The sequence below is a fragment of the Nuphar pumila genome, chromosome 15 (genome assembly GCF_984573655.1).
Source record: "Nuphar pumila chromosome 15, dmNupPumi1.hap1.1, whole genome shotgun sequence".
NCBI classification, from domain to species: Eukaryota; Viridiplantae; Streptophyta; class Magnoliopsida; order Nymphaeales; family Nymphaeaceae; genus Nuphar; species Nuphar pumila.
Window position 1 is genome coordinate 47,475,091 of NC_143263.1, and position 20,833 is coordinate 47,495,923.

At 39.3% G+C, this 20,833-nt stretch overlaps 1 protein-coding gene across 1 annotated transcript in view; it reads right to left on the bottom strand.

Annotated features, from left to right (window-relative positions):
• Nucleotides 1-9,680: 9,680 nt before the first annotated feature.
• The window catches only part of LOC149815353 (bZIP transcription factor RISBZ5-like), a 45,744-nt gene continuing 34,591 nt past the window's right edge, over nt 9,681-20,833 (bottom strand). Inside the window, exons 2-6 of the mRNA XM_089990528.1 lie at nt 12,703-12,805; nt 12,460-12,601; nt 11,786-11,861; nt 11,026-11,151; nt 9,681-10,022 (exon numbers count right to left, since the gene is read on the bottom strand). Of these exons, the coding sequence (XP_089846654.1) occupies nt 9,681-10,022; nt 11,026-11,151; nt 11,786-11,861; nt 12,460-12,601; nt 12,703-12,805 (789 nt within the window). The remainder of the gene's footprint in view (nt 10,023-11,025; nt 11,152-11,785; nt 11,862-12,459; nt 12,602-12,702; nt 12,806-20,833) is intronic.

Below are 20,833 nucleotides of genomic sequence, written 5' to 3' on the forward strand. Positions count from 1 at the left end.
CATCGTCTCCATTTTCATCAAAATCCGTCTCTTTCATGCCGTTTATGCGATTTGTGTTGTGTACTTTATAATGTAATTTCAATACCGTTCATTGCAAAGTCCTTATTCATTTCAGTAGAACATCCACCGACGAAGTTGGGCGAAAACTTAGTCAATCACTCCTGGAGGACATCAAACAAATGCACGATGAATTCACATAATGTAACATGATCAGTAATTTTGTTCGTATGAAACTAGTAGGAGTTGTCTATATACGTAAGTCATGTGTACGTACGTTAACAACATCATATTTGCTGCAAACAGACTATATCCGATTTCGTCAGTTATATTAAAAGCAACGCACCAAGCAAAACTATAAGCATCGTCAGCCCGTATTTCATGGTATATCAGTTGTATTTTATGTTGCTTTTGGTTATTGATTTAGTCCAGTTGATTCATATTTTAGCATTGCTGTTAACAATGTTTCAGTTTGCAGACTATCTTACGCCGTTTGCCATACTCCAGTGGATTTAAAGACGACCTACCTTTTTGGGTTAACGGTAATCATTGCAGAGACCTTTTGTCAAGTGAAAAAGTAAGTAAACAAACCTAGAGTGCACGGTTACAACATAACAGTGCTAACAACATTTTTACGATCCATTTGCAGATATTGATTCCTACACTCTGGCAATCTAAAAAGCATTGGGTCTTATACGTGATGGATTTACATGAAAAACAACTATGGTGTTACAATTCGTTGGAAGTTGACAGTGGTTTACAACTTGACATTTCCCATCTCGTAAGATTCCATCTATATGAGTATCGTGTCGTGTACTGGGGTCATGAATTTACTTTCGACCGCATTATTCTCCGATCGGTTTCGTCAAAGGCATTTTGGGAGTCGACCTTAGCGAATGGATCTATCGCACGACATACCATGCTCCTTTACAAAATAATGGCATTGATTGCGGCGTATTTGTAATGAAGTACATTGAAGCGATATACAATGGTGCAAAATCCTGTTTCGACACTGTATGCCATTTCTTGGCCTCTGTTATTGGGGATTAAATGCATGTCTATTGGTTCCACATTACAATTTGTTTTTGCAGGTTGATATACCTGGATTCCGCGAAGAACTCTGCAAAAAATTGATGGCCTTTCTAATTGCGGAGGAGAAACTAACGGAGCCACCACGAGGATCTAAAAGGCAACGACCAACTGTGCCCACCACGCCAGAGTAATTTCATGTTCGTCTCTTTCAAGTAGATTTTAGAGACGATACAACCAACTTGTGTGTAATCTATCATATTTCGACCAAATATTAGAAGCCGTTGTTGACTGGATGAATCTCAATCCTTTTTCGCGGTTTGCATTTAAAGTGTCTCAGCAAAAGAGCGATTCCTGATCAGCAAACAAATTTTACCACTATTGACCTTTATCATGGGCGCATATCTTACAACAAACATGATTTATGCATGTTCTAAAAAAACATGTATATGTTCGCCCAAAAATAATAATACTCAACAGCGATAAGGAACAATTGCTGTTCTGAAATCGCAATATTCTTCGTCGTCATTGAATGCAAATCACAAGGAAAACATAGGATTTATACGGTAAGCATGCACAAATAATGAAAGCTTGTAATTGATAAAAGATGTGCGCTCAACTCGCATGATTGACAGTCGCAAAATTAGATTGCGATGTATGCAATCAACAAAGGCTTCTAATGTTTGAAATGATAATAGTCAACATCGATAGAAAATGTTTGATGTTTAAACATCGCTTTATTGCTGACACGCACAGAATAAAAATCGCAGAAGAGATTTGTGATGAATGCAGTGAACAAGAGCCATTAATGTCGCTTTCGTAATTAGAAATAGTACACAACGATAAGATAGGTTTGATGTTCAGAAATGGTGGTCTAACATCATCTTCACTGCTACTACCATGAAATCTTGTGTAATAATTTAAAATTTTTTGGACTGTGAAACGATGTTTCCTTTAATTATGATATTGCAGACATATGAAAAAAGTCTAGACGGATACCTCAATTGCGTTGAAGCCGCCTATACACTCGATTCAAGAATAAGTCATTTATGCAGGAATTATCGGTTTGTCGGTTCCTTATTCACGAAGCAAAGTGGAACACATCCTTAACCTGTGTGATGTGTCATTCATATATTAATGAAACGTCCTATCACCCTCCGCTAGTTTTCAAATAAATACGACAGTTTTAATAAACACAGAGCAAATCTCAAATAAAATACACTCCACATTAATGAAATTAAACAATGTCATGTCAGAGAGCTATTCTCAAAACTAATCAATGCGATTGGACATAGTAGTTCAAATCACGGTAGCACATAGCGTGTGGGTTTGATTTTAGAAATATTTTTTGGTTTTATATAAATCCACAACTTCGTCCACCCGCGTCCCAACAAATCGCCTTAGGTGTAGATTATGGACTTACACCTCGACATTGGGTCGACCAGAGTCACTCTCATCTACCTATGCACTATATTCGTTCACGATGGGGCATATATATTACGATTTTCATTCTCGTAAGTTCAGCAATACAGCGATTTCTGAGAAACAAACCTTTCTTATCGATTAATACTTCTTCATTTGTTCAGGGCTAACATTACGTGTCTTTGTGGACCACAAATGGCGGAAATCTATTTCCGCAATTTTCGTTCACGGAGTGTGAGTTATACAAAGATTTCAGAACAATAACAAAATATCTTTCGTTGTGCAGTATTTTTAATTACTGAAGAGCAGCATTACTAGCATTGGTTAAGCACATACAACACAAAACTATTTCTCGTTAAGATTTAATTTTCGTAGATGAAGCAGTACAATGATTTACAAGCGTGTTTTATAAAGTTCAAATTATATTTCAACGGAGACAAATTTATAAAATTTGTAGTCTTATAAAATTTGCCTACGGAAATTGGTTTAGACAGTCTCAAAAATCTGTTACAGATATATTTACATCCTTGTGAACTTTTCTGGATTGTGCCGTCTGTTTCCTTTGTAAGTAGTGTTGTTGGCTGATTATTTATGTCTGCCGACTTTTTAAACTCAATCAAATTTCGCCATATTTCGTCGCGTACTTCCGGTATATCTTTCTGTAATAAAATATGTAATGTGAAACCAATATATAACAGAAATCCCCAATAATAGCGCATACAAAGCTCATACATCGTCGAAACAAGGTTCTTCTCTATTGTATATTGCTTCAATATGCTTTATTACGAATATGCCACAATCGACCCCATTACTTTGTAAAGGAGCATCGTCAGCACATAGCAATATCCACAAGGTCGTTTAGGAATCTCGCCTGTTTTAAAGGGATAATATATATAGTACAGTCCGGTCCACCTCAAATAGCTATGATTCACCTATGAACAAAAGCTTACCAAATGTATAGCGTCACGTTCTACACCACTATGGCAATCCAATGAGTTGTAGCACCATAGTTGTTTTTCCCGTAAATTCATCTCGTATAAAACCCAATATTCGGGATTTTGCCAGAGTGAAGGAAGTAAAATTTGTGAATCGATACAATAATTTATAAATCCAAAGTCATATCGTGATGGGGATGTTAGGACTAAATCTTGGAGAAGAGGTTTGTTCACTTACCTTTTCAAAATTTGAAACGTTTACGCACTCATCATCGCTATTCCAACAAGGTAGTGCATCTACGAATCCACTGGTGTATGGCTTTCGCCGGACGTATATTTGTTGCACGAAATAGTAAGATTTAATCACCAAAAAACGTGAGTAAGTCATAAAAGCAAATAAAACAATAGCAGACCAGACATACCATGAAATAAGGGGTGATGATGCGTACTGTATTGCTCATTGCGTTGCTTTGAATATAATTGACAAAATCACACATTGTCTAGTTGCAAAAGTTTATGAACTTCAAAACATACAAATCAATGACCTAGAAAATGATAGTGGTTACATACGTATAAAATTACTGATAGTGTTTCCGTCTGCAAATTCATCTTGTATCTGCTCGATGTCATCTACGAACTCTTTAGGGCGTTATCGCCCACCCTTGTCTGTGGATGTTGCACTGAGTGCACCATGAGCGTAGTATTCAGAATTCAACATTGAAATTATTTTCTATAGTAAACAACACAAATTGAAATACGACATAAAAAGGCAAATGTTGACTAAACCGGTCAGGAGGTTCAAAAAATATATGCCTTAAGCGCTAGTGCTAGTCCTATGGATGTGGTTGTCTTCTTCTTCGGCGCCATGTCTGGTCGTATTGCTCCCATCGTCCTCTCCTTTGGCGCCATGCCTGGTCGTATTGCTCCCATCGTCCTCTTTTTCGGTGACATGCCTGGTGGTATTGCTCCCATCGTCCTCTTCTTCGGCGCCATGACTGGACGAAGATATCGATGCCACCTTTGCAACGCAACTACGGAATCAACGTCGTCAGTCAAATATAAAGAAAACGTCCTTTAACATGCCACCCTTTTTCAAAAACCGCCCGCAAATTAAATAATTGCGTTTTAAATAAATAAAAAAATGTCATTTCACATGCCGCTCTTTTTCGAAAACCGCCCGCAAATTAAATGATTGCGTTTTAAATAAATAAAAAAATGTTGTTTCATATGCCACCCTTTTTCGAAAACCGCCCGCAAATTAAATGATTGCGTTTTAAATAATTAAAAAACCATCGTTTCGACTGCATATTATAACAATAGTTGAGTGAAAGATTGACCGGACCTGACCAAACCCGGTTTCCAGGTATGTATAATCTTTGACGATTATTGTATTGATTATCATATATGGATACATCGATATATTCATGCCACATACTTTCCTTATCGGTTTTTTAACAACAAACATTTCTTATCGCTGTTGATTGTTTTCATTTACGATGTCAGAACTCGTTCAATTATTGTTCATGACATACATCGCAAATCCTTTTTGCGATTTTCTATCAAGGCGTAGACAAATACAACGATTGCTAAGCAGAAATGCTCTATCATATCGATGACGACCTTAATCATTTCCTAACATCGATTACGGGACCATGTTGACCGCATAAATCGCATGTTTTCTGCGATTTTCAATAAAAAATGATGAGTTATATTGCGATTTGTGAACAATATTACTCGTGCCAATCAGACATCTATTGCTATTGTCATTCAAAAACGACGAGTTATATTGCGATTTTCAATCAATTAAGGAGGTTAGGCAATGCCACGATTTCTGAACAACAGACATCTATTTTTTATTAAAGTTTATTTATTTACGAGATCTACAGACAAAATATGTCTGTTAGATGTAATAAAAAAGAATTAAACAATAAAAGAATGTCACGTTACGATAATTACTTATACAATTACAACAAATACCTATCGTGATAAAAAAGAATACCTAGGGTTTATTCTGTGGCACTTGACGAATCAGATGAAATATGATAGACTCGTCTCTTTCTTTTTCTTGGTGGACTGTCTATCCTGAGTGGCCTCTTGGTTGCGTCTATCTTATTAAAAAAACTGATCATCATCTCTACCACTGAGTTCAATTGTATCCCCATATTGCTTACATCTGTCCTTAATTTCTTATTCTCCCTCTCCATCAGTTCGAACCTTGCGGTGGAGACAATGTTCTCTTTTGTAGCAAGTGTTCACTCTTTATCGCGATTTGTTACTAAGGGAATCGTTGTTGTAACCGAAGAGAGACGACAAACGGGTTGTAGAGATTGGGCTGCAATATGAAAGGGGGCAGTTGGGAGGCATGAGTTCCAAATTTTCTCAATCTTCAAATTTCGCCGCATAGGTTCCCAATACCTTTCAAAATAGAAGGGATCAAATTGTCGTCCTTTATAATCATACGATACGGCACAGACACCACCTGTGCTCCAAATTAATATTTCATCCCTGTAGCGTTCGCGCCAATTCATGTTCCTGCCCCCACCACTATTCATCTTCCTTCTCACTTCCAAAGGCTTATTTGGGATAGACTACCCCAAGCCGGATTGTAGGAGAACTCGACTACCATGCTGCAACTTGGCTTCATAATTGCAAAACAGTCACAAATCGCGGTTAGACAATCTAGCAGCCTCTGCAACGAGGTTTTGGTCATCGTCCTCCTCATCTCCATACGGTCTCCACAAAACCTGTACATTGGTAATTCCTTTTAATATCGAGAGACAAATATATTACAATTTACTTAAGAATGATATGGCGACAACGATATATACTACGGAAGACAATCCTGTAGCGATGATTACTTAAGAATGATAAACATTACAACGATTTATAATACTGAATGATAAATGCTGACCCGATTGTAAACAATTTTAAAACATTTACCTTATTTAGTTGTAGCCCATCTAAAATGGACTTAGCATTATGAATTGTGACGTTTATTCTAGCCCAGCGACCGATCTTTGGAAAATCACAAATCACAGGGCCACAACGTGAACGCAATGAGATAATATGTTCCCATGCCAAAGCCTAACAAAAACAATATATTAGTAACACTACAACCTTCAATGAGCTAAGTCTACAATTACTAAGTATGTCATAAACAAATACATGAACAAATGGCCAAAATCTCCCAACTGTTTTCATACTATTACTCACACGGTAGAGTTGACTGTACAAGTGTGCGAGCATAGCGGCACCCCAGGCATAGTTGTCGACTTCGTCTAAGTTTGCCAGGTACTGCAGCCACATGCAACTTATTCTCGAACCAGAACAATCGGAAAATAAAGTAAGACCAAAAAAATAAAGAAGGAAGCCGTGCAACTCTTGGTCAGCTATTTCAGATGCACAAGTAGAGGATCGGCCTTCCCATTTATTACGAAAAAATGAAACTTTCATTGATATGGAATTGATTCCACCAGAAATACATTGACTCCATTCGTCCATCGACATTCCTAAAAAGACCATGCATTTTCCCCTTGCGTTATAGTTTGAATGTCGTAATAGAACAACACTGCCATCGCACTTAAGGCCAGTGATCCTCACCACATCTTCTAGAGTCATGGTGATCTCAAAAGAATCAAACTGGAATGTGTTCGTCTTATCATTCAACTTATTTACCAGGTGGGTCATGGTATTCCAACAAGTTTCAAAATATTGCTGGTCCAAAAGGCCACCGAAGTGCATATTTCGTAATCGGTTCTTCTGATATGCACTCAGCTGACCATAACAAGACAGAACTACAAGCCATTGACACCGACCTTCGAGCTTTTCACCTGGTGCTCTACTTCTCCTATAACCTCCCTGTAACACACAATAACATATTATTCTTACAAATTGTAAATTAGTACAATTTGTACTTATAAATAATATTCTACTAATCGCTATAAATAATATTGGTTGCACACAAACTATCACAGTAATTGCTATACATATTAATACCTAACACAGTAATCGCTATACCAAAATTGCTACAGGACAAATTTATTTACCTTGGTCGCTCTTTTCTTCTGTTCTCCCTCCAACCTAGGCCTTTCTGGTTGGTCCACTGCCTCCCACTGCCTTTCCCTTTCCTTCTCTTCCGGCTCCACCTTCTCCTTCCTTTCTCTCTCCTTCTTTTTCTCGCCCTCCTTCTCCTTCCTTTTTCTCTCCTTCTTTTTCTCGTCCTCCTCCTTCCGCCGCCTTTCTTTCTCTTCCAAATCTTGTTTCTTTCTTGCCTCTACTTCCTCCTCCTGCTTCTTCCTTTCTCTTTCCTTTTGTTCCTCCTTCTCCTTCTCTTTCCGTTGCCTTTCCTTCTTTTCCTCATCCTCCTTCTCCTTCCTTTGCATTTTCTTACCTTCCTCAAACTCCTTCTCCTTCCTTCGCCTTTCCTTTTCTTCCTCATCCTGAGGCTTATTCTGTTCCTTTTCTTCCTCCTTCTTATTCATTTGCCTTCGCCTCCTTCAGTAGCTTTACCCTGTTTCACATTGCTATAAGCTCCAACAACATCTTGTCTGTTTCCGTCTTAGCATCCTTCATTAGATTGTTAAATTCCATTTCCCTCTCCTCCTCATTCTTTTTTTGCCTTTCCCTCTGCTCTGCCTTCTTCCTTTGCCTTCTCTTTTCATTCTTCTTCTTATTTCTTTGCTTTGCCTTCTCTTGGTCATCCTTCTTCTGCATCTTTAGTTCTTCAACATTCTTCCTTTGGTCCGCAGCCTCGATATCTGATGGATAATCCTATGCATAATACAATTCCAACACTTTTTCCCTGTCTTTATCGTTCTCAATCTTAAGTATATTTTGGTACCTTTCAAAAACCTTAGATAGATGGGACTGACGGATCACTTCTCTAATACACAACCCATAGAACAACGGGGTATCTCTTCTTTGATGAGCTGCAGACATTGCTAACCTGCATAACACATTAAACGATCATCATGATTACAAATCGTCGCAATATTTGGGTTCATAAGTATACATCATTGTAAGATTTATCAAACTTATAAATCGTTGTATAAGAAGCAACCTTCAGATTGAATAACGAAACCTTACACAAAACTCACCGAAATGATAGGATTTTGGATATTCCAATTGTAGAGTAAGAAACAATAAGAACGTATACGCAACAGACGGTGGCAACGATGCTGCGACTGCGCGTAAGACAGGAATGAATGCTCTGGCGGTAGCAGAACAAAGGAAAGGATGCTCCGGCGGCAACAAAAGAAGATCCGACGACAATAGATGAAGGCAAAGTATGCTCCGGTAGAGTTTTCTGCTTAGGGCGAGAATGGATTGTTTTGAACTATTTAAATCCTACAACATACAGCTTACTACATACGCAAACTTTGCTGAATATTTTGGCACGATAACAATGCAGGGCAGTTTTGTCCTTTTCACGAACCGCCGACTCAGTTTTCTAGATGGAGGGCATTTATGTCCGTTCGAGGAAGAGGAAGACAATGACGGTAAAGGGTACTTAAGTCTTTGCGACGACACCAAATTATGATGCAATGTGATGCAGACACACATGGGGATACATGCCGGTCTGCATCTTATACGTGGCACTGTTTGGGAACCCCGAACATGAGATGGAGCTACCGGCCCTGTTCGGGGGGGGGGGGGGGACATATAACCTGCTTCGGAAGCGGGGGGAGGCGTTTTGAGAAAAGAGTGGGAAGGAACGTATGGAAAGTGAGTTTCCCCACAAATGGGAAGAACCGTCCCAAAAGCACACTTCCTGGGAAACACTCCCTGCGCGCACCTCCCTATACGGGGTACCTCCGGTGACTATGTGGCACACTTCTCACAGCATCAATGCACTCTCACCAAATATCCCTAGCCTTGATTCAGGAGTAAGTTTTGATTCAGTTGAAACATCTTGAGCAATTACCAAACCTCTAATTCATACCTGGCAACCTGGAGCAAGGATTTGTCTTCTTTCCAGTTTCAAATGAACATGAACCTTGATTTCCCTTTCCCTCTTAGTTGTTTACTTCCCCATGGCATGAGTTTGCTTTGCAGCCTCATAAAGGGCACCACTATTATCCAAGAATGTCAAAACCCACTAAGCAGAAGTTGGTACCATGGCTCTTGCAGCCAGAATTTTAGGTGGTGGTTGTGAAATTTGTGCACTCTTATCAAAACATATTACTTGTCACTAAACAATTAAAACACTGAAAATCAACCAAAAAGACTAGACACCACACTGGTGCCAACAATAGTCAAGTTATAGTATGCAGTAACATCCAACCCAATGCCAAAGCACTAGTTTTGTTTGGTAATTGGAGATGCATCCCAAGCCCAAGCATCTGGTCCACCGCAGATGCGGTTCTGCAACTGCTCCATGCTCATGGTCTGCTGCATTGGCATGCTACCATCTGATTTAGTCTTAATGTTTGAATTATCACTCTCAGTTCCAATGGTTGCAGCTCCAGCTAGTGCAGATATACCATGATAACTGTCACTGTCAAGCATTGCTGGGATGTCAAATGGCCGGCATAGATTCCAGGCGCTAAGTGGTGGGGTGAGGGAGGTTTGTTGCAGAATCTGCTGGTTTACAATGTTGGCAAGAGGTCCTCTGGCAACCAACTCCTGTGCCATCTTTACCTGAAAATATGATAAAACACAAAGGGGGAATCATGTCAATGCCTGATATTGGAGTATCCATGTGATGAAACACAAAGGGGTAAAATTTATTTCAATAAATTGTACCACTGATCATACAACATAAAAAGAGAGAATCTCCAATGAAGCATAAGTTATACTGATTTTGATAAATGGATATAATTGTAAGCAAAAAATCAATTTACTAATGCGAAAATCTAAGTTTCATGCTTGATGGTGCGGATGTGTAGCTATTTCACATGGATACGGCCATTTTTTATGAAGTTTCTAATATGACTTGTATATAAGGAGATACGGAATGAGACAAAATGGAGTATCCATGTGACATAGCTCTATAGGGTATACTCATATTGATCATGTTGGAGATCCCTAACCTAAAACTCTGCATTTGCACAAGATATAATTCCTCTAACCTAGAAGAATCCACCTGGCTTGAGTCATCTATATATATGTAGCAAGCTGAGAGATAGGCCCCGTGGGATTCTAACCCTAGTCAATCCATATTTACTTACTATACTTGGGTCTCTTTAGAGACTTTCATTAGATGGCTATCAATAGCATGAAGTTCCATTCCAAATGAAATTGAATGGTTCCGTGTGACAAGTATTTTGAAACTGTGGTGTAAAACCTAAAAAGAGACCAACAAGGAAACCAAAAGCTGGAAACTTAGAGTAGGCTCGTCAGTATTTCTTAGTGATGGTTGGGCACGTCGCTTCAGAAACTGATGATCCAGATCACTGCAGGTGATATGCTTTTATAACAGATGATCAGACCATGATTTCAGGGGCTGCATCATAGTGGTGAAAAGTATATCATATGTCCATACAAGCAAGGAATGACCAGTCGATGGCATGTGATATGCTGGTTAGCTACCATGCTTATGTGCTGTTCATCTACAGAAATCAATAAGTTCATGGACTTAGATGCTCTCAGCTAATGGACTTATAGAAGGAGAAGAATAAAATGGTCTCATAATGAATCATACCGTTGCTCTTAAGGCTTCAACGTCTGACTTTAAAACACTGTTGTTGGTCGATGCATTTTCACATTGCTGGCTGATTTCAGTCAGTTGCTTGTATAATGACGAATTATCACCTCTTAATTGACCCACCTGAGCAATTTGATTACAAGTTGAAGAATTAGAGGCATGCATACATTCACAAGGATCAAAGTTAGAGGAACACACACACACCAGAGGAAGAGGGTTAGCATGACTAGACTTATTACGACTGGCCCTATTGCAGATGGCCTTTCTAAAGTAAACTACAGTATAATCTATAATAGAATCACTGTTTCAGTAGTTACAATCACTAACGAATGCTCCGACTGTTTCACCAGCTAATTCACACTAGTGTTTGGAGCATCTTCATGAACGAACTCTAAGACTCAACCAACTTGGCCCAAGTGCACATATTGGGTATCAAAAGCTCGGGTAACTATGTAACTGATGTTGACATGAACTGACTTGGACCAATACAAATAAGTCTCATTGAACATTATATCTTTGACTCTTACCTACGTAAGTACAGTGAAATGATCGTTCTTGAGCAACAAGTTTGCTGATAGAATGGTATTAGCTCAATGTGCCAAACAGATATCATTAATTAATCCTTCACTGCATGGCCTGTTTACTTGATTAACATAATAGAATTGCCTTGTTCATAATATACTCAATTTCATGCATATTGTCATTTGCATTATCCGTGGATCAGGTACCAGACCAAAAAAGTACAGAAATTATCTACCTGTGACTCCAGTTCAGTTAAATGTGCTTGCTTTCTTCTCCTTGATCGCCTAGCAGACTCCCTATTAGATACCATCCTGGACAAGACAACAACAAAGCTACAATAAGCATCACACATGTATGATATAGGTATTCTTGCAACAAAATCTAAAACTCTTATCTGTCTGGAGATATCGAGTGAAGGACTGCATCATTGTTTTAGTTTTAATTTGTAAAAGACAAGGCCATTGCTAGAAATTCTGTTGTTTCTTGATGGCCTTGAGAATAAGCATGAGGCTGTGGCTACTTTCATTTACACCAGACACTTGCACATATATCAGACGCTATTTTTTTTGGGAGATCATACTTATGTGCTACTCTCCGATATCATTAATATATATCCTAGATATCTGATCACCAGTTGAAATGAAACTGAATGTGTGCTACAAAATTGAAAAAAATAAAATGGCAATGTGAAATGCAGGTTCCACTTTGCTGTGGTAAGTGAATCAATAACAATTTACAGGGAAAACAAAAAAAGGCTTCCTTAAACCTACATAAGCCATTTGCAAAATTGAGAGCATCCATGCACACACTATACAATCTTGGACTAAGAGGTATGGGATAAAGATGTGATCTAGTATGGGCCAGTAAGGTTGATGATGGGAAGAGAAACAATGGAGGAATTGCGCTTACCGTCTCATGCGTTTCAACTCGTTGTTGTCCGTGCTTTGTTCACTTGGCCCAGCTTCAGTTTCCATGTCATCATCATCATCATCGGACTGCTCCCCAGAGTTCTTGCATCCATATGTTAAACCACTCGCCATAGATGGTTGACCTATAAAAACAGAACACACAAACAGGTTTTTTATTTTAACTAATTGCTGGGTCTCTGCAGGTATAATAGGAAGCCATTCATATCGCTTAAGCATAAGCAACCATCCGAGGACTCAAGCAAATACATGTAAGAGTTACTAGGGAAGACATGGGAGATCCATATGACAACCACCATACCCATTTGCATTTTTGCAGCAATTAAAACCTGCAAATCTAAGTAATTGAAAGAAAGGTGAGCTTTTGTTTAAACATCTCGGTATTGCTTTGTTTCAGGGTTGCTTTACATCTCATCTGTGCAAGCCTTTGCTTCATAAAATGCAACTAAAACTCTGCCTCTTGGGGTGGGAGGCTGTTGTCAGTGGCTGGCCGAATTGTTCTTATAAAATCTGTTTTCAAGTCTATTCCTATCTATTGGATGGTCTGGTATCAGCTACCCTATAAAATCAGTCAGTCTTTGAATTGATCATGTGCAATTTTTATGATGCGCTGATATTGAGAAGAAAGCTCAAGCATTTGCTTAGTTGGGATGAGGTGCGGCAACCAATTCGTGGACTTGACATGAATTTAGGTCCTTTAGCAAGACTTGGTTGGATCTTAGCTAATGAATCTGACAATGAATGGTGCAATCTTCTGCATGTCAACTTTGGATCTCTTTGGTTTTGTCGGACTCGTAGCATTGGTTCGCGGGGTTTGCAAAGTATCAAAATTTCTACTCTCATCATCGCAGAAGCCTCAATTTGGGAAGTTTGGTAATGGTAAGAAAAGTGGTTTCCGGTTTGACCTCTTGATTGGTCAGTTTCCCTTAATCTCCTTAAAGTGGCTCAAGAGAAGTTGAGGCCTTAGGCATATTTTACGGGAGGGTTGTGTATGTTCGCCCCCGATGATTCACTGAATCCCACGTCCGTGTTCGGGGGATCGAATGAGCGCCACGTATTCATGCACATGGGGCTCGTATTCCCGTGTATGTTGACATAACTTTGCATCGGACTCTGGTGCTGTTGCAAAGACTTAATCACCCTTACTTGCTTTTCTTGCCCTGAAATGAAGGTTCGAGGAAATGACAAAAATATCCTTCATTCAAAAGTTGTGAAACGACGGGTGGGGAAAAGGACAAAAAAGTCCTCCTTCCAGAAAGTTTGATGTTAACCATTTAAAGTGGAGACGTTCGCCTGCGCCATCTGCTGTAACAGTGCTCCCATTATCAACGCAAACTTTGCCTTCGTCTCCAGTCGAGCTTTCCGCCTTGTTTTTTATCCTGTTGTACAACACACTGTCGCCTTCTCGTGCCTGCCTTGTGTTACAAAACATTCCATTGTCTTCTCTTCATTTCTGCTGTCGTTGGGCATCATGGAAGAAAGCAATGATTCACAAACATTCCAACCAGTGCCATTAAGGCACCGTGAGTAGCTTTTCATCTCATCATGCTATCGATGAAGAAGGCATGTCGTCTTGTGTGCCATTAAGGCATTGTTTGGTTATTGCAGGTAGATCTTGTTATTACGAAGGTTGGAAACTTATCGATATTTGTAAGACGCTGAGACCTGTTGACAAGAACGCTTGTTTGCAGATGCTAGGAAGGGCCTCTACCCCATCAGGTATCCTACAGTCACTCATCATATGCATTGTATCTCAAACCGTTGTATTAGTAACAGACTCTCGTTTTTGTGAGATACATTTTTGTTAGTTAATATCGATTTGTTTGCTATTATGTTCAAGTTCTTCCTTATCGATTTGTAATTTATTGTGCGATATATTTATCGACCTTTTAGATAGTATGTTTTTGTATCGTCGAGTTATAAGTTATAAATACTGAACTGCCGTATCGATTTTCAATATCTGACAAATCGCTATACATATCGTTTTGTAAGATATTATATGTTTTGTAATATGTATTTGTAAGATATTTGTACACAGACTTTGAAAACGTTTGGGTGCAGAAACACATCTTGACACACATGGCGGGGAGATTTTCGCATGCATATCGTTGCTCTCTCAGCGACTTTTATTGAACTCGCTTTAGAGCCTCGTGGATATTATGAGAGCGTTATCGTCAACACACATGTACTACATGTTTATTTTATTGGCATGGTAAGCGACACGTCGATGCTCAGCATAAGCAAACATCAAACCGCACTTGCTTTGATACTTTCATTCATTAAATCGTTGCTTTGACTTGCGTAACCCTAGTGGTATCCGTTCTTATATGCATCCTGATTAAATCGTAGTAAACCTATGCCGCTTGCTAACGGAAATTGATATATTGCTTACAAAACATTCCACTGTCTTCTTTTATTTGTCGTTGTTGTTAGGCATTAAGGAAGAAAGCAATGATGCATAAACATTCCAACCAGTTCCATCAAGGCGGCGTGAGTAGCTTCCCAGCATCATGCTATCGATGAAGAAGGCATGTCGTCTTGTGTGTCATTAAGGCTTTGTTTGGTTATTGCAGGTAGATCTTGTTCTTACGAAGGTTGGAAACTTATCGATATTTGTAAGACGCTGGGACCTGTTGACAAGAACGCTTGTTTGCAGATGCTAGGAAGGGCCTCTACCCCATCAGGTATCCTACAGTCACTCATCATATGCATTGTATCTCAAACCGCTGTATTAGTAACAGACTCTCGTTTTTGTGAGATAATATCGACTTGTTTGCCATGTTACTGCAAACACAAATTGATATATTGCTTAAAACATTATTGAGCTTATCATCAGGTTGTAATAAAGACGATATAGCTCAATCAATAGAAAGATATGGAGAATTGAATATCTATACTTATGACCCAACTGAAGAATTGAACATCTGCACTGACGATGCACATGAAAAGAAGGGTGCAGGCATTAGACCCACTATTGACTTAAATGTTCCAGTGGAAGAAATGCAATTCAATGATGAGGTAGACTACCATGACAGCGCACATAATAAAAGTGTATGCACCGGGAATGTACATGGAAGTACACCTGACTTCAATGTTCCAGGAGAAGAAATGCAATTCAATAATGATCCTGATTTTGATGTCAGTACACTTAATAAAACCGTATCAACTGGGAATGTACATGGAATTGCACTTGACTATGTTCCTGTAGAAGGAATGCATTTTAATAACGAAGAAGATGCATATAAATTTTACAATGATTATGCCTTAAAAGTTGGCTTCAGTGTGAGAAGGTTTTCTTGGTCAAAAAATGCACAGGGTGTCTTGGTTAGAAAGACATATGTCTGTTCCAAGCAAGGTTGGAAGAAATCAATGGGAAATCCAACTAGGAGCACGCCAGAATCAAGATGTGGATGTCAGGCGAGATTGGTTTTGAGAAGACATCCGAATGGGAAATTTGTCGTACGTACTTTAATCAGTGATCATAATCATGATTTATCTACATCATTTATGACTCCTATGCTAAGGTCACATCGTAAAGTAACTGTAGCTCATGCTGCAATGGCTAAAATAGCCGATAGCGTCGGCATTGCACCAAGGAAGACATACAATTTGTTTACCCGCATTGATGGTGGTCGCGAAAATGTGCCATTCACACCTTTGGATCTTAGAAACCACTTGAGCAGGAAGAGGACAGATAACATGAAAAACGGAAAAATATGTTGTTTGTTCGTTACTTACAGAATAAATCAAGTAATGAACATGGTTTCTTTAGTGCAATGCAAGTGGACGCAGATGGATATGCCGTGAATATGTTTTGGTCAGATTCAAGGTCTAGATTAGATTATGAATGCTTCAATGATGTGCTTGTGTTTGATACTACAATAAAGATTAACACTGAACAGTGGCCATTTGCGCAGTTTGTGGGAGTGAACCATCACGCACAGAGTTGTATATTAGGCGGTGCTTTTGTGTATGACCAGACCAAGGAAACCTTTGAGTGGTTGTTCAGAGTATTTACACAGGCAATGAATGGGAAGCATCCTGAAACTGTACTTACAGATGGTGATCACGCAATTGCGCCTGCAGTGCTTCATGTGTGGCCAGATGCACATCATCGCCTGTGTTTGTGGCATATCTTTCAAAATGCAGCAAAGAACATAGGACACATATTTAATCAGAATACAGGGTTTGACAAACATTTTACAAGGTGTGTACTTCATAGCGTAGACGAGGTCACCTTTAAGTCAGATTGGGACAAAATGATTAAGGCATACGACCTTGCTGACTGTCTGTGGTTACAAAATTTATATGCAGAAAAAGAGAAGCGAGCATTGGCATATGGAAGACAATACTTTTGTGCAGGTATGATAAGCACACAAAGAGCCGAATCTATACATGCCACGCTGAAGAAAACCCTGTATTCATGTTTAACAATGTTTCATTTCATGGAACAATATGAATTATTTGTAGACGGTCTAAGACAGAATGAGCTTGAACAAGACGTGAAATGCTTCAATACACGACCTCTAACTTTTGACATGAAAATATTGATGCGACCTGCAGCTCTGTATACACTAACTGTATTTGAATGGATCAAGAAAGAGGTGTTGCATGTCATGAATTGCAGAATAGAAGAAGTGGTGCAAACCGAGAATATGCACAAATACCATATTTTTTGTCAGGGCGAAAAGCATCAGGAAAGGCAAGAAGCGCATGTCACGTACAATGTCGACAACGGAAGGGTAGAATGTTCGTGCAAAATGTATGAATTCAAAGGTATCCTATGCTGTCATGCATTAAAGGCACTCAATCAAGAGAAGATACAAGAAATACCTGAGTCTTACGTAATGCGAAGATGGACGAGACGCGCGAAGATTGAAAAGCTCGTTATGGACAATGCGAGTAAATCTGGTGTTGACGAGAAGTGCCACATAGCCTCCCGTTACCAACAACTGTGTAGGTCATTCATGCATGTTGCTGATTTGGCATCGAGAAGCGAAGAAGGCTATGCATGTGCGAGAAAAGCTGCAACGGAGTTACTTGAAAACGTGGAGTTAATTCACATTAAGTCTGTTGCAGCGAATGAATACCAGCCGAAGATAATGGGATCAAACAACGTAGGTCAAAATCATGTCTCGCTTGACACTCCCGAGAAGTTGCGCCGAAGCGTAAACATTATCTTCAACAAGTCAGTAGTGAACGTTGTTGATTATGATGGACATATTCATGAAGCACAGGGTATCAAAAGAAAACCTGCCTCTGATCGCAGTCGTCAGAGGGCAAAGGGTGCACTAGAATTGGTTGGCAAGAAAAGGACTAAGAAACAACCAACCTGTAATAAAAAACAACAAAGCCCTTCGAATGAACATGTATGTAAAACATTATATTGCTTCCCATTGCGTGAAGCTTGTCAAATAGCTAACTCGTGTAATGTCCATCATGCAGCAATACCCTACAGAAGTACCGGCAAACGTTCAAACCTACATTCCTCCCGACCAGATTTCCGGCAACGATCGCTACAGTTTTACAAGGCTTTTAGTATGTAATCGATGTTGCGAGGAGGTACGCATTTCTTGTGAAACATAATTCAGTGTCTAATATTTTCTCTTTCATGACAGGCTATGATGCAGTCGACAGATAGGTTTGGGACACAGGAATCTCGTGTGGGCTATTAACTTAGTTGTCATGCCTCTTTGCATGACCCGATCTCCACAATGCCGGATTTTTTGAGAGTTTATAGTCGTTTGTCATTGACGACTTGCGGTTCGTGGTTGAATTTGTTCAAATCGATAGATAGCGGGTTTTTGCTTCTGCAGGAAGGCGAATGATGACATCACTGTATGGCGATTTGTGGTTATCGTTGAATAGCGATATGTGGCATCGCAGCGTAGAACGTTGTTGATTATTGTTGGACTGTCAATCTTAGCGTGATGCGAAGGATTGTTCAAGTGTGCTGCGATGTGTGGCATCGCAGCGTAGGACTGTCAATCACTGTGCTGCGATGCCACAGATCGCTATTCAACGATAACCACAAATCGCCATACACCTCCAGTCAACTTCTTCTCCAGCAAATCTTTCGCGTTCCCGACACCTCCACTTGCCTTTTGAAATCATTATTGTTATCTTGTGAAAAGTTGTATCCATATATTATAAATAAAAGGCTACTCAATGTGTATTTTCCAACGGATACCCATAAATGTTTGAGTTGTCGTACAGTATTCATTGATTATGTTGGTTGAGCAGTACATCTTTTAGGTCATAAATAGTCGCACAAGCACTAGAAGGTGTGTTTGTCTTCTACTTCGTGAACCAACAACAACCAAACCGACGGTTCCTTCATAAACCTGGAGATCCACCCTCGAACATAGAAAATTATAGTCGGTGAGGCAGACGAAGACAACTACACGACCAACAATGGCGAATCATGGGTATATTGTCTACACATAGTCTACATGTTCAGCAAAATCCGTCTCTTTCATGCGTTTTTTGAGATTTGTTTTTGTGTACTATATAATGTAATTTAAATATCGGTCGTTGCAATGTCCGCATTCATTTCAGTTGAACATCCACCGACGAAGTTGGGCGAAAACTTAGTCAATCACTCCTGGAGGACATCAACCGAATGCGCAGTGAATTCGCACAATGCAACATGATCAGTAATTTTATTAGTATGAAACTAGTAGTAGTTGTCTATAAACGTAATCCATGTGTACGTATGATCAATACAACACCATATTTGCTGTAAACAGACTATATCCGATTTCGTAAATTATATTAAAAGCAACGCACTAAGCCAGACTGTGAGCGTTGTCAGCCCATATTTCATGATATATCGGTTGTATTTTATGTTGCTTTTCATTATTGATTTAGTCCAATTGATTCGTATGTTAACGTTGGTGTTAGCAATGTTTCTTTTGGTTTGCAGACTATATTACGCCGTTTGCCATACTCCAGTGGATTTCAAGACGGCAAACCTTATTGGGTTAACGGTAATCACTGCAGAGACCTTATGACAAATGAAAAGGTAAGCAAACAAACCTACAGTGCAATATTACAGCGTGACAGTGGTAACAACATTTTTTCGATCTATTTGCAGATACTAATTCCTACACTCTGGCAGTCTGAAAAGCATTGGGTCTTATACGTGATGGATTTACGCGAAAAACAACTATGGTGTTACAATTCGTTGGAAGTTGACAGTGGTTTACGGCTAGACATTTCCCATCTCGTAAGATTCCATCTATATGAGTATCGTGTAGTGTACTGGGGTCATGAATTTACTTTCGGTCGCATTATTCTCAGATCGGTTTCCTCATAGCCATTTTGGGAGTCGATGTCAGCGAGTGGATCTATCGCACGGCATACCATGCTCCTTTACAAGATAATGGCGTTGATTGCGGCGTATTTGTAATGAAGTACATTGAAGCGATATACAATGGTGCAGAACCCTGTTTCGACGCTGTATGCCATTCCTTGGCCTCTGTTATTGGCAATTAAGGGCATGTCTATTGCTTCTAGTTTACAATCTGTTTTTGCAGGTTGATATACCCGGATTCTGCGAAGAACTCTGCAAAAAGTTGACGTCCTTTCTAATTTCGGAGGAGAAACTGACGGAGGCGAGGATCTAAAAGGCTTGTATTTGATAAAAGATGTGCACTCAACCCGCGTGATTGACAGTCGCAGGGTGAGACTGCGATGTGTGCAATGAACAAAGACTTCTAATGTTCGAAATGATAATATTCAACATCGCTATGAAATGTTGTATGCTTAAACATCGCTTTAATGTCGCGTTCGTATTTTACGAATAGTACAAAGCGATACGCTTGGTGGTCTAACGTCAAACTACACTGCTACGACCATGAAAACCTGTGCCAGCATTTGAAAATTGCTTGAATTTTAAACGACGGTTTCTTCAATTATGATCTTACAGACCTATGAAAAAGGTATAGACGGATACGACAACTGCGTCGAAGCCGCCTATGCACTCGATTCAAGAATAAGTCGTGTATGCAGGAATTGTCGATTATGTCGGTTCTTTATTCGTGAAGCAAAGTGGAACTGTGTGTTGTGTCATTCAAATATTAATGAAACGTCCTATCACCCTCCGTCAGTTTTCGAGTATATACGTCAGTTTCATTAAACCAAAAGCAAATCTTAAATAAAAAAGCACTCCGCATTAATAAAAACAATGTCATGCCAGAGGGCTATTCTGAATGGTAGTCATTTCGAAATAGCCCTCTGGCATATACGTATAATAGAAACTACTAGAACTCTTCTAATTTCTAGGGACATTCCAAAAAAAAATTGGGCCGAAGCTGTTTTAACCTCAAATTAATAAATAGAACTCCATCTTCTTT